Source organism: Solanum dulcamara, chromosome 1, assembly GCF_947179165.1.
Source record: "Solanum dulcamara chromosome 1, daSolDulc1.2, whole genome shotgun sequence".
Taxonomy (NCBI): domain Eukaryota; kingdom Viridiplantae; phylum Streptophyta; class Magnoliopsida; order Solanales; family Solanaceae; genus Solanum; species Solanum dulcamara.
In genome coordinates this window covers 48,545,069-48,559,262 of record NC_077237.1, presented here as the reverse complement: position 1 = coordinate 48,559,262, position 14,194 = coordinate 48,545,069, and the positions used below count along the sequence as shown (strand labels likewise).

Here is a 14,194-nt window from a genome sequence, read left to right as displayed (position 1 = left end):
TTTTTGGAATACACGATTATCCTTAACTACATTTCAATTTCCCAGATCGCAACACCTTTACCCTAAGTTTGCTTTTATAATCTTGGTCATGTCCATATGTAATGATTTGCCTATTGTATAGGTAAGTTATAAATAGGATTCATTTAAAAAATAGGTAGGCAAAAGATTTGGAAAGGAGATCCATGTCTCCTCGTCAATCTTAAATTTGGAGTCATATATCAAAGTTCTCATTTAATATGAAATTTCATCCTTTGTAATGAGAGGATATGCTTCTTTGGATGATAGACTAACAAAATCTTCTATTAATATGAGTCATGTTAATACATGTTTGTCTCTGAAAAAATCAATTTGACAATTGACACTCACCTTTAATATCGCATTGTGATGAAATTGTCTTTGTCAATCCATTCAATTCTAGCCATCTATACGAAATTTTTTCTATTATAAGTTCTCAATACCATCCATACATGCAACTTCTGTCGCTGTCCACTTGAGTGATGATTCTCCATTGATCAAGGTTATTGATTTTATGGAACAGAATTGATGATGTTTACAGAAAGTGATGTCAACATCACTTTTTCAATGTATATAGTGGTGGAAATACATGGTGTCAGTAGTTGAGGACTAGCCAGCCACCAAGGCCTGGCCAACAGTCACCATGGCCATGGTGGTTAGGGTTTACTCAGTTAGGTCTTTGCATAGGAGAGAACAAAAGGTCATATTAATTAGTCTTGTTTTTAGTACTGATGATGCATCCAAAATATGGTTAGATATTGAAAAGTTCAATTTTTCAATATGAACATCCCAAGGGCACGAACGAATAGATATCAGTGAATATCATTGTCCTAAAACACATTTCAAAAATCACTCACGCTAGCCAAGCTTTGAAACTCAACCTTCAAATATAATTAATCGCTTTAGAGATACAAATGTACTTCTTATGCCTTATGCCTTAGCGTTTTGCAAAAATACAGCTACAATAAGAGCAAAATACAACAAGAGGAACACATTAAACCCAAATGCATCTATCTCCATGCTGGAAAATGTAGTCCATGGTCTTAACACCAACTTAAAGTTCATCCTGCAAAACCAGAAGAGCAACTGATGTCACCAAAGGTGCAAGGCACAACATGCCAAGAGAAACAAGAAATTCATCTAGCAAACCTTAATTGTGTTCATCATTATGCTTTCCACTTTCCATCTTTTCGAGTATTAAAACAATTTAATTGCCTTTTTATAATTTGTTTCAGTAGCCTCTGATTTTAAGTAAACAATATTAACATTACAAGTTGTACTGGGTATGACTGCAAATTTCAACATTCTTGTTAATTATTAGGGTAATTATGTTAACCTCTCTTATACCATATTGAAACACATGCATTGCAGGAAAAAACTGTTAACTACAACATACTCAAGAAATGAGAAGAGAAAATAATACCATATAATGTCTTTATGAGATTATTAATCATGGAAATAAAGATAAGCCAAATGAAGGATTTAACAGAAATTCTTTTGACAATGTACGTTGAGCAACCCGTTAAAGATTTGATTACAATCTGTAAATCTGCCATTTGCACTTGCGACATAACTAACCAAAGACTATCCGTTCCAGAGAATCAACCTTTCAGGCAGAAGCCATAAATAGAGTGGTGATATTCTTCAAAGTTAGAACAACATTTCGAATTAAGTATAAGAATTACAACTCCATAACAATTTCAAAATCAATCTTTTTAAATGAATTAACCATCTATTGAGACTTCCAATTAGTACACATCTATTGAGACTACCAATTTGCCAATGTGAATGCCACAGTCATGTAAAGACAATTAGATATCAACAGAATAAGCCAGCTTATCTTGGATTCGGAGAGGTGGGGATGAAATAAGTGGGGAGAGAAGAAAAAGAATAATGAGCTTACATGATAGTCATCCATATAATCATGATGATAGCGCTGCAGAAAGTGTTAAATCAATAATTAGATATTACAATTTCATAACAATGTAAAGCAAAACAAAATCCATGATGTCAAAACAAATATTGGCAGTGCCACCTAATTAAGAATTATCAAGAAAACTGAATTGGTATTTAGTATTGTTAAACGACCTTAGCAAAAAGCCAAAAGCTTCAAGTTTTTCTGGTGGAATTTAATGAGCAAAATTTGGTTTCAGAAGCATGAGGAAGTAGATATCAAATTGCCAAGAAGACTTTAGTATAAAAAATGATGGACAAATAAATTGTAAAGTTTCAAGCACTGAAAGAGAATCAGCAAACAGAAACAAGTGATCATGGAATATCAGATTTTAACTGAACTTGTAATTCGTATCCTTTAACAGGGGAGGCTTAAGGAAAAAAAAGAAATGGAGAGATGAAAAAATGTATCATATTGGGAGGAAACTACTGTAAAATGCATATTCAAAAATCTGAATATATGAGATACTAACCCTCTTGTATCTATCCCGGTGTCTGTCTCTACCCCTTTCTTGTCTTCTCCTTTCACCTTCCTCTCTTGATCTTTGAGCTTCCTAAGAATTTCCAATCATTTTAGAACTTATGCATCAGCAAAAGAGAATGTTAGTGATAAACAAGAACTGTTACCTCTTCCTCTTTTGCCTTTCTCACTTTCTCTGCCTCTTCAAAAGCCTCCTTTTCTGCCTAACAAAATGTTTTAAGAAATTCTTAAGAACTACAAGAGAAATCAATCTACAAATTACTAGTAAAGGATAGAGGATCAAGTACAGACCTCCCTGTGGGCAAACACTTCCTGAATCAGTTGTTTTGCATAATCTGGCTCATCGCCGATCAGAATGTTATCAAAAACAGAACCTGCCTTTACCTGCACTCCAACATATTACTATTCACTTGTTACTATATAAATTACAAAAATGCTGAGTTAGCTTTCAGAAAGGACGACATTTCCCAAGAGAAAGATAGTCTGTATTACCTGCCAAACTTCAATACCAACATATTTGATTGGCTTCAGCACGTAGAGATCAGGATCATCTTCAAATTCTGGAACAAAGAGAAAGATCAGGTTTTGTTTTCCAATTTTCTCCTAAAATTTCATAGCAGTGTCACGTGGATTAAACTTCAGTATGACATGATTGCAAACATTCATTACCTGGATTATCAATCCAGGGGATCTTCCATTTCCCTTTATAATTGGGATTCTTAATTTTCTGCATCATAAAAATAAATTTGGTAAATATTCCAGTTCTAACTTAAACCCTTCATGCTTAATAACTGACCATTGAAAAAGATTTTCGCTTCTTACCTTCCTTTTCCATGCACCCCGGTATGCTGGATTAGGTACTTTGGGTGCCTTCCACATACCATCATCTTCGTCATCCCAGTTACTAGGCTGATCAGAGAAAACAAATATACGATATATAGGTTAATAAACTTTGAAGATGTAGTCACCTCAGTCTAATCAGGTATCTCATATGACAACTTTCTGGAGCTGTGATAACATATCAACCAGAAAACACTCTGTGCAGGTCCTCTCCGTCACTAAAATAAGTTTTAGCCTCTTCTATGGGGGTGTGATTGAGATGAAAAGAAACTAACTAAAACAGAGATGCAAACAAGAAAATCATGTGGTATTGGACCAAATAGGACTTCATTGTCTGTTTGAATCTGCTTGTTCCAACCTCAATTGCTAACCAAAAGATATTGGTAGCGCAATGCAGGTGGAACAAGGATGAAAAGGCTAGAGATAGAGAGATAGATACATATCTAGAGAGAGAGATTCACTACAACAACTATCATGCCTCATTCAAACTAGTTTAGTCAAACAACTTTTACTGTTTTTTGCTCTGACCGTCAATCTACTGTGACCTCCTTTGTCCAGCTTGAGACCAACGATACAAAAACTTTCACAGGAAAGAAGCTCCCAAAGAGAGAGAGAGAGAGAGAGTCATTGCAAATAGATATAGATATTTATAAAGGTAGATGAAAAAGCCTTTCTAGGATGACCATATCACAGAAAAGGAACTCATAGAGCCTCAGTCACAATGCAGGTGATGAACATGGTTTCCGTCAATTATGTTCCAGCTGCAAACTAACCTTTTTAGCTTTCCGGTCTGGAATCTCTCTCGGAATAGAATCATATCCCTGGAGTAAAAAGATCCAAATAAGTAGCAATCCAAAGCAAATTAATAAAACCTACAGAAACCTAACCGCATACGTTATAAATTACCTCAGGTTTGACATCATCTGGATCTTCTATATATTCTCTGTCATCCCAGTCAGTAGGCTATAAAGCAAGGAAAACAAGTGAGGGGTAAAACACCATAGAAGAATCAAAAACTTCACAAAGTAGTAAAGGGATGGAAGGCAGTTCAAAAAAAATAGTTATCCAATCATTCAATTTGCGAATAAAGGGAAAATCAGCTAATAAAGAGAATCTCTTTTGGGGCCAAATTTATAACCAGTGTGTAAAATTCAATAAATAGAGTCAGATGGAATACCTTTTTTGCATTTACATCCTTGATTTTACGAGGAGGAAGTATGTCCCAGTCTGTGTACATACTTCCAGAATCTCTTTCTCGACCATCAATCCAGATGCTGTATGATGCATCAGGTCTAAGAATGAACGTGTAGAAATGTGTTAATTTATCTGTTTCACATTCTAATTCCTTCTTGATGGGGTAATTCTGTCCTTGGTAGGAAAGTATAACATGAAGTTTCTTCGTCTGTGTACCACAGATATCTGGTCCAAACATAAAACTGCAGCAACAAAAAATATTAGCAAATTTAGATTAGGAAAAGGATGTTTACAGGTCATAAAGTAGGACAACAAACATAATAAACTAGAGGATATGCAAAAAAGAGTTGCAGTTGTCTCCTTCGACATATAAGGAAATTCATTCTTCAAACTCGCACTACTTTTCGTCTTTAATTCTTTTTAGTAACTTATCAGTAACTTTTAGAACTAAGATATTCAGTGTAAAAATTCCACTCATGCATATTATGATGAACAAGATATGTGTACCCAACTGACGATTGTAAACTAATCAGGGCCATAGGAAACACACCCAGAAAAATCAAGTGTTGCGCTGTTGAGGGATATTGGATAAGGGAGATCACTGGTATGTCTCAAAATAACTTGTAAAATTGCATTAGAAATTCATGCATAATACCTATGTTTTTCAAAATTTAAAAAGGAGTAGTGCCAAGTCACAACATCCTTCATAGGGAAGGGAAAAGACATGCTTATACCAATCACAAAATCTCCAGATTATGGGATGTCTTAAAGGGAAATTCACATTCTGAACATAACAAGAAATGACCTGTATGGGGTGTCTCCCCCAAATTTCTTCTGGTTGACATATCCAGAGAGAAGTTTTATGTAACCCCCTCCACATTCAATATCTTGCTCAAACTTTATAGAATACTGTACAACCAGTGTTTTGTTTTTATTGCTAAATTCCGGTATCTTTGCAGAGAGGGCAAAATGTTTGGCATCACTTGTTGTCTGAAGACCTGCAAAATCAATATCATCTTGTGACTGAACTCTTCAACCAACAGAAGAACAGGAATGCTGGTGCCTGGTTGCGAACGAGAGATGATCTTCATTATTTTAGCGATGCTAAAAAAATTATTACTTGATCAAAAAAATAAAAAAGAAATTTAGATATATGAATGTAAGCTTTTGAAATGCAAACAGAAAGGTCTTGTGAATTGACATCCTGTCTCAAACAACAAAGATATATGGACATTCGTTGTATAGGCATGTATAGTTAGTGTACATTTCATGTATAGTCAAGCTATATGTAGTTTTTGAGTGTATCATAATGTATATTAAGTATATAGTTCATGTATAAGTAATCTATATTGTATAGTCAATGTATACTTTCTATGACTTTTGGCAATATATTTTCTATGATTTTGTCTACTTTTTATATAAATAAACATGACTATATTTGTTGTAAACTAATTAGTTTATTGTATATATTTGAAATTGTCCATATTTTATACTAGATAATTTAAAGCCCGTAGAACGGGCCCAATATAATTTTACATATCTTTTTGGAAAAATTACTTGATTGAGTGTTTTTTAAAAATTAATTACTGATTTTAGTGATATTTTTTATTTATTACCATTTATAGCAATATATAGCAATACTATGATAAATCTACACTTGTATTAAAAGTGAATTATGCATACAATATAAATGTATTATAAGTGTTTTAAAATATATATTATGTTTGTGTAGTAAGAAACTAACATAATGAATTATAAGTCTATTAAAGTATGTGATAAATATATTATCCATCTATAAAACTTGTATTATATATGTTTTATAAATAGTTCTCTGCAATATGTATTAAAACTGTATTATAAATGTATTATAAGTGTCCAGTAAAAAACATTTTATTGCTATAAATGGTAAATATTTTCTTAATATTGTATATTTATGTAAGTTTCCCTATCTTTTTTTAGTGAACAAGTTCAATATATTACTTCATAATATGTTTCAAATATTCATACGACATCTATGCGTCATTTACAAATCAACTTGAGAAATCTGAATTTCAATAAATTCTATGTAGCAATGAAATAGAGAATTACGTTATATTATGAGTTAGCACATTTCATGCTCGAGAAGTATATAAAATGTTGATATTTTTGAAAAAATTCATCGATCTTCATATATTTTCGCAAGTGGTATCTATTTTTCACAATGTTGTTATCTTCTTTTTGTAATATTTGCACCACAAACTTTGAATCTAATAATATACAAATTCTTAATCAACCAATATGTAAAGATCGTTTCAAAGCCTTTCAAATTTCTATTACTTTAATTCATATATAATTTGTTTTGTCGATGAATTTTGTGATACATTTTATTATTGTCTTCGATAAGTAGAAATACTTCTATTTATTTTGATTTTAACATTGAAAGTACCTATTAAAAAATTGATTTCTAACTCCACAACAATAAAAACAATCATGAAAGCAACTTTATTTTTATAAATAAAATAACAATTATCTTAATGTTAAATTCCAAATTCCAATAATAATTTTTTTTAATATTGCACTATAAATATCATACTGTAAAAGAAAACTCTGAATCTTACCCCCACAAAATAACCAATATACGTATTTTCTTTTTTTGATTGTTTTTCCCTTTATTTTTATTTGTTTTTTTCTTCCTTTAAATTTCTCAGCATAGTCCTTTTCTTTTGTTCTATTTTATTTTTTAACTCCTCATTTTTTTTAGTTTGCATTTTAGTATTCCTTAGAATTTGAATATTAAAATTTTTTTCTTCATATTTTCTCCGTTAAATAGTTTATATTTTTTCCTTCAAATTTTTTCCGTTAAATAGTTTATCATATTTGATATTAAGAAAATATCCTATATAGAAATGAAAAATTAATAATTTTTAATCGTTCGATGAATATATTATCAAAATTAACAATTTCTTGATAGTCAAACATTGTTTTCTCTTTTAGTCATTAAATTTGACATTTTAAAATTAAATAAAAAATATTGATACATCATTTTATATTTTAATAATCAAAATACGAACTTTAGTAGTGGTCATATTATGTAACATAATAATAAAAAACATATTTGCGCAGTAATCCTTAAAAGTATTTTTAGGAACAAAAAAGTAACTATTCAAACACATTTTATTTTAAATTAGTTCAAAACTTTTTTTCTAAAATATGTCCAAACAAGCTTAGCATATTATTGTTTGTCAGAAGTTCACCAATAGAAATTCTTCATTTTAACACAATTATAAAAGGGAAACTTACATAGATATACTATATTAGAAAAATATTTACCATTTATAGCAATAACATTTTTATTTTTGCTGAACACTTATAATATATTTATAATACAGTTTTAATACATATAATAAAAAGCAATTTATAAAACACCTATAATAGAAATTTTATTGATAGGTAATACATTTGTCGCACACTTTAATATAATTATAATACATTGTGTCGATTTTTTACTAAGCAACATAATATATTTTTAAAAAACTTATAATATATTTATATTACATGCATAATTTATTTTTAATACATAGTGCAGATTTATCATAGTCTTGTTGCTATAAATGATACTAAATAAAAAATATTACTAAAATCAGTAATTATTTATTTAAAAATACTATTTTAAATAATTTTTTTATTATAAAAATATTTTTATGGGCCCATAACAAAAGTAATGATAATGTATAGATTCTTCTACATTATCATTTTAACTATTAATTATACAATTATTATTAACCCTTAAATGAAGTTAAAATTACTACAATGCCATTGATCGTCATGGCTGTTCTATATAGTAGAAATGTATCAATTACAAGAAATCATGTAAATATATAGTGGTTTAGATAATTAAAATAGGAAAGAGTAAAGCAGAAGCAATGCTTCTGAAGAATCAAATTGTGCAATTTTCAAAATAAGAGAGATGAAATGAGTATGTTGTGGAAACTTTGGTGCAATTCTGTGTACCGTAGAATAAAATGACCTTGAGCACAGCCGTGTTATGTTACTGTGTTATTTACGGATAGAGCAAGGAGGAACCAATCATATTAATTAGGAAGATAAAGAAGAGAGCGTTTGGATTTTGAGAGATGAAAGAAACCTTTGTCATCAGGATCAGCAGCCCAGTTGCCGGCTGTGTGCTTAAATGTCCCTGCTTTTCCTTCACTGCTTTTCCAGTCAGACTTCACCCATTTGTTCCGCCAACCATCTGGAAGAATACATTAATATTCCATCAAACACATCCACAGTTGAACAATTATAAAATAATAATAGTATACGACGAGTTATCTACTTACCATCAAAGCGTTCTTCAAAGAAGATCTCACACATGGAACAAGTGACAAGTGTAAAGAGTAGCAAAACTACTACAAAAAAACCCATTTGCATTTTGCTCAAAAACTTTGGGCTACCTTGACTTTTATAGAAACTTGGTTTGCAATTAAGACCTTGACTTTTATATAATTACGGTAATGACCAAGTCGTTACTTTTTTCTGTTATGTTTACACCTCTGACGACTCCAATCCAATGAAAATGGCTTTCTACGTTTCTTTCTCCAATGGAATTGCTTCTACTAATGGGAACTCATTTTTTTCCATGTGGAAGTTGGAACACTCAAATGACTCTGGGCCCACATTCTTAAAAATTTACATTGCCTTATTGCAGAGCTCTACTGGTTTAAAAGACCAGAATGTAAATGTATAGCGTTTTGCCCACTTTTCCTTATTACACGCTCCGTTTTAATTAATTTATTTTATTTTTCTTTTTAGTTTTTTTTAAAAAAAAACCTTTTTGATAATTTTTTATTTTAAATTTTTAACTGGTATATTTAAGACTATAAAATTAAGAGACAGTTTGGTGCGTTTCACATATCTTTAATTTAAAATCACAACATTCAATTTTTTTTTATTTTCTTAAACTTTGGGTCAAGTTAATATCAAACAAATAAATATACTTCCTCGGTTCCTTTTTACTTGTCAAATTTTGACTTGGCACATCTATTAAGAAAATAATGATTGGTATAGTAAGTTTATCATTTTATCCCTATTAATTAATAGAGTTTTGAACATATTTACTCATTATATTTTTCAAAGACATTAACTCAAAGTTACTCCCTCCATTCCAAAATAATTGAATTGTTGGAGTTTTTTTTAGTGTTCAAAATAATTGAATTGTTCACTATTTAAGATAGATGTTGGAATTTTTTTTCAATTTTACCCTTCATTAATTAAATTTCAAGGCTGAGTTCCACGAATGAATTAAATGAGCATTAAGAGTTAGCATAAAGTTTGAAAAGGCAAAAATGGAAAAACACGACTAATTTATGTCTTTATTTTTTTCTTAAAATGTATGTCATACTCCAACAATTCAATTATTTTGGAATTGAGGGAGTAATAAATTGAGGGTATAATAGGAAGAAGAGATAAGTGTCAAAAACACACCTAAATTTTCCTTTTTTTTTGAGTTTCATACATAAACTATTGGAAGTGTGAGTTTCATACATAAATTATCACTTATTAGTTTGAGAAATACACATCTCTCTTTTATTCTACTCTCATCATGGTGTGTGTATTACACTCTCTCTTTCATTTAATTTTTTTTTTGGAATATTACACTCTATATGGATAATGATAGTTTAGGTATGAAATTTACACTCCCAATAATTTAGGTATGAAACTCAAAATAGAGGGATAGTTCAGCTGTGTTTTTCACACCTATCTCTAGAAAGAAAAAAATTGTTCTTTCTTAATTTGTCAAAATTTACAAGTAAAAAGGAAAATCAAATTAGAAAATTTTTGATAAGTAAATAGAAAAGGAAAATCAAATTAGAAAATTTTTGATAAGTAAATAGAATACAAGGGAGTGACAGAAAGATCATATAGTATAACTAGTCAACATTGCACGCTAGGATATTAAAAAGTGAATTTATAATTTGATATTATTATAAATTTAGGGATAATTTTGAAGACCTCTTCATATTACGTTCAATAACACTTACCTTCCCCGTTGTTTATGATATTACGTCTACCTCGTTTATTTTGATTTTCTTGTTACCACTCTTTAAGCCTATTTAAAAGAAATATAAATTAATTATGATTTGATAAATTTAATATTTTTTATATTGATTGTGTCCTGATAACCCTTTAAATAACTCGTCTTCACCTCCATTTTCCATAGCTCTCATTTTCACCATCCAACACCCCTGCCGTCAACAATATTTATCTAAATTATACATAATTTTTTTTAAATAATATTTTTAATTTATTTATTAAACACAAAATATTATATTAAAAATTCACTTATTTTTTTAAAAAATATTTTCCTTTCCTATGGAACAGACCCAAAATTTTCCAGTTCACCCAAGAATAAAATATGTAGCACCTATTTAAATAAAGGACAAAAAATAAATTGAAAGGAGTGAAATCCATAATTCATAACGTATAAAGCATTGCAGCAGGTCTTTTCTTTAGGAGGAGACTTTGAATATTAGTAATAGTCTGCCTTATTAATGCACAAGTCAAGTCAACGTAGACGAAGAAGACCGAATTTTGTGTAACACTGACACATTACATTTGAACATGGGGTACCTCACATCTTTTCAACACTTAATGGTGTTTGGCCCGCGCTTGTAAAAGTAAAAATAAAATATTTATACAATATAATTTTTAAAAAATTGTTATTTTATGTGATTTTATTATTTTTAGTTAGTGTCAAATAAATTAGCTTTTTGCTAAATTAAAAAATTTACAATAGTTAGTGAAAGTTGAAGAAATAATTTACTTATTCATCATAACATAATTATGTTAAACATTACTTATTAATTATAACATAATTATGAAAAAGTAAATCGATATTTTTCTACTTGATTAGAAAATACATTACAATTGTTGTTGAAAGTTGAAGTAAAAATAACTTTTTTGACAATGTATAAAGCTACTGCCTCTGACAATTGAGGTAATTGTCACTTTAATAAGCATTAAAAAAAGGCAAAATTATACAAATTGGACACTCTATGAAAAGTATTTATCCAAATTGGATCAAAAATAATATATTTACCCTTATTGGACCTATTGTCCAGATATTTTACTCCCCTCCTCCCCATTTGTAGCGAAATATGATTTTTTTTGATATTTTTTCACCTAATTTGTGGTCTTTAAATTGTGCAACCAACTTTTTTTCTTTTTCTCTTAGTTGTTTATCTTCATTTTTTTGGAGTAAATTTATATTTTTTCTCTTTTCATTAATTTTCTTTTTGTTGTTTGGTAAAATTTTCTCTTTAGTTCCTATTCCTTTCCTTTTTTTTCTAACTAGTTTAGAGTATCTGTATTGCACGTGTGTCTCACGTCAATATTATTAATTTAGAATATTATAAAGGTTTGAAAATCCTAACTTGAATATTGTTGTAAGCCCACACAATTCTAAATAACTGGAACAATAATGAATGACACTAAACATACATTTGAGTTAAATTTAAATGTATCTGTGTTGCATGAGAAATGCATACTGAAAATAATAAACCTTCGATTGCATATAGTATTGAATATGTACATAGTACGAAGTATAACCAAATCCTTACAATAAGAAATAATAATTTTTAGTTTACACATTATGCCTTGTATTTTTTATCTCAAAATGTACAAATAGTACATTCTTACTACAACAAAAATAATATTTAATGTAATAAATATGCACATTAACAAAGAATGTTAAAGTTTTTATCGACATTAATTAATTGACATTAGATCAGTGTCGCTATAGGCTTTAGGAGATATTTACAATGAGTGTTAATTACGTCTAAAAAATATATTTTGTGTAGTGCCTCATATTTATTTAATCGGTAAGTGCAGATAAATCAGAAATTCATATATATATGCTAATGAGCCGTTCATTGCAAATCAAAAATACTCCATGTATGTTAGGCATATGTTTTCAAGCAGTTGAAATAACATCTCTGTTCTATAAGCCACTACCAATTTAATTTCATGTCCTTTTTTTTCCTATGAACTAAATGGAAGATTCTTTAATGATGAATAGGGTGGTGAAAAAAGTGATACAATTTTGTTCAATCAAATTAAATTTAGTACTTATGGTGTAGGGGTGTACGTATTTCGATTGATCCTTTTTCTATTTGCAGAATTAGATCTACTGTATATTGTATTAAGAAAATGAGAATTTATGGAGATTTTTTTCTTTGTGATTTACAGATATAAGGACAAAAAAAATTAATTTAAAAAGCAATTGAGAGAACATTGCAATGTTGGTCACTTAAGAAATGGAAAGTACTAAATTTAAGAAAAGAGTAAATTTATTTATATTATATTAAAAGATTCTTTTTCAATTTGTAGATCAAAGAGTAGTCACACGAAAACTTATCTATATCTATATATTTAGAGATTTATAGAACTACAATAACTACGTCACCATACGAACTACATATTAACATTTATGGAACTACAATTACTATACCACAATCCAAACTACATATAAATTAATTTGTATCCATTCTGAAGATTTTGTGGTTAATCTTTTATGTAGTGAACAGCGTCAAAAAATATAAATAACCCAAATCCCAAAAACAACAATATAGATCTGAAAATAATGTCGACACAATTTCATTCAATAAGATTCTATTAAGATATTTATGGAACTACAATAACTACACCACAATCTAAATTATATACAAATTATTTTGTATCCATTCTGCATTTCCAATTAATTTCATTACTAACTTTAACAAAGAAAAATAATATATATTCTATTTAGAGATAAAATCATAAAGTAATAACATATAATGTGACTTTTGTTTGTCAAAGATTTGGAAGCCACAAATATTAAAATTTGGCAATCATATTTGTCAAAGATTTGATATACTTGATAAGGTTCACATTTGACAACCATATTTGTCAAAGATTTGGTGGAAAAATGCATAAATTCCCCCTGAAATTGTACTGAAAAGTCAGTTACACACTTAAACTATCATGACGATCCATTATACACCTAAACTATCTAAAAGTGAATTTATTACACCCTTGAAACGTATAATACCATTCTCATAGTATGTGGTGTATTATACTCGTAGCCACGTCAGAAATTATAATTTTATATATTTTTTCTTTTCTTTTCCTTATTAATTAACTTTTATTTTATTAACTATATTTTATACTAATTAACTCCTAATTAATTATTAACCACCCATCCTATTATATATATATATATATTAACTATATTTTATACTAATTAACTTCTAATTAATTATTAACCACCCATCTAATTTTTTTTATATATATATTTTGATTAACTTTTCTTTTATTAACTATATGTTATACTAATTAACTCCTAATTAATTATTAACCACCCATCCGCCCCCCCCCCCCCCCAAACCCCAATCGTCTTCTCCACCAAAATGGAGAGAAAAATTCTTCTTCTTCTTATTGGGTTTTGAAAGAAAAAAAAATCAAGATTCAAAATGGGAAATAAATGAAGATGGTTGTGAAGAAGGAGAGCGTACGTGGGTCTGAAGAAGAAAGGACGTGGGGGTAGGGTGATTTTATTTTTTTAATTATTTTTTACTTTAATGGGTTTTGAAAGAAAAAAAGTTAATGGAGGTAGGTGTAAAGAAGAAGAGGGTAGGTGAGTGTGAAGAAGAAAGGAAGTGGGGGGGTGGAGTGATTTTATTTTTTTTTAATTTT

General features: G+C 29.3%; 1 protein-coding gene across 2 annotated transcripts; it reads right to left on the bottom strand.

Moving 5' to 3' along the window:
- Positions 1–796: 796 nt before the first annotated feature.
- Positions 797–8,912, bottom strand: LOC129882095 (calreticulin-3-like). Of its 2 annotated transcripts, XM_055956283.1 has the most exons (14): positions 8,803–8,912; positions 8,607–8,714; positions 5,289–5,481; positions 4,467–4,725; positions 4,196–4,252; positions 4,063–4,110; positions 3,272–3,358; positions 3,119–3,176; positions 2,942–3,009; positions 2,741–2,833; positions 2,596–2,652; positions 2,442–2,522; positions 1,919–1,951; positions 797–1,081 (listed from the first exon to the last, which is right to left on the bottom strand). In XM_055956283.1, exons 1-14 carry the CDS (start codon positions 8,891–8,893, stop codon positions 1,070–1,072), a joined length of 1,245 nt encoding a protein of 414 aa, XP_055812258.1. In that variant the 5' UTR covers positions 8,894–8,912; the 3' UTR covers positions 797–1,069. The 2 variants fall into 2 exon arrangements, 1 of the variants encoding a protein (XP_055812258.1); XR_008765722.1 differs by lacking the exon at positions 797–1,081 and having other exon boundaries at positions 1,916–1,951; positions 2,596–2,648.
- Positions 8,913–14,194: the final 5,282 nt, after the last annotated feature.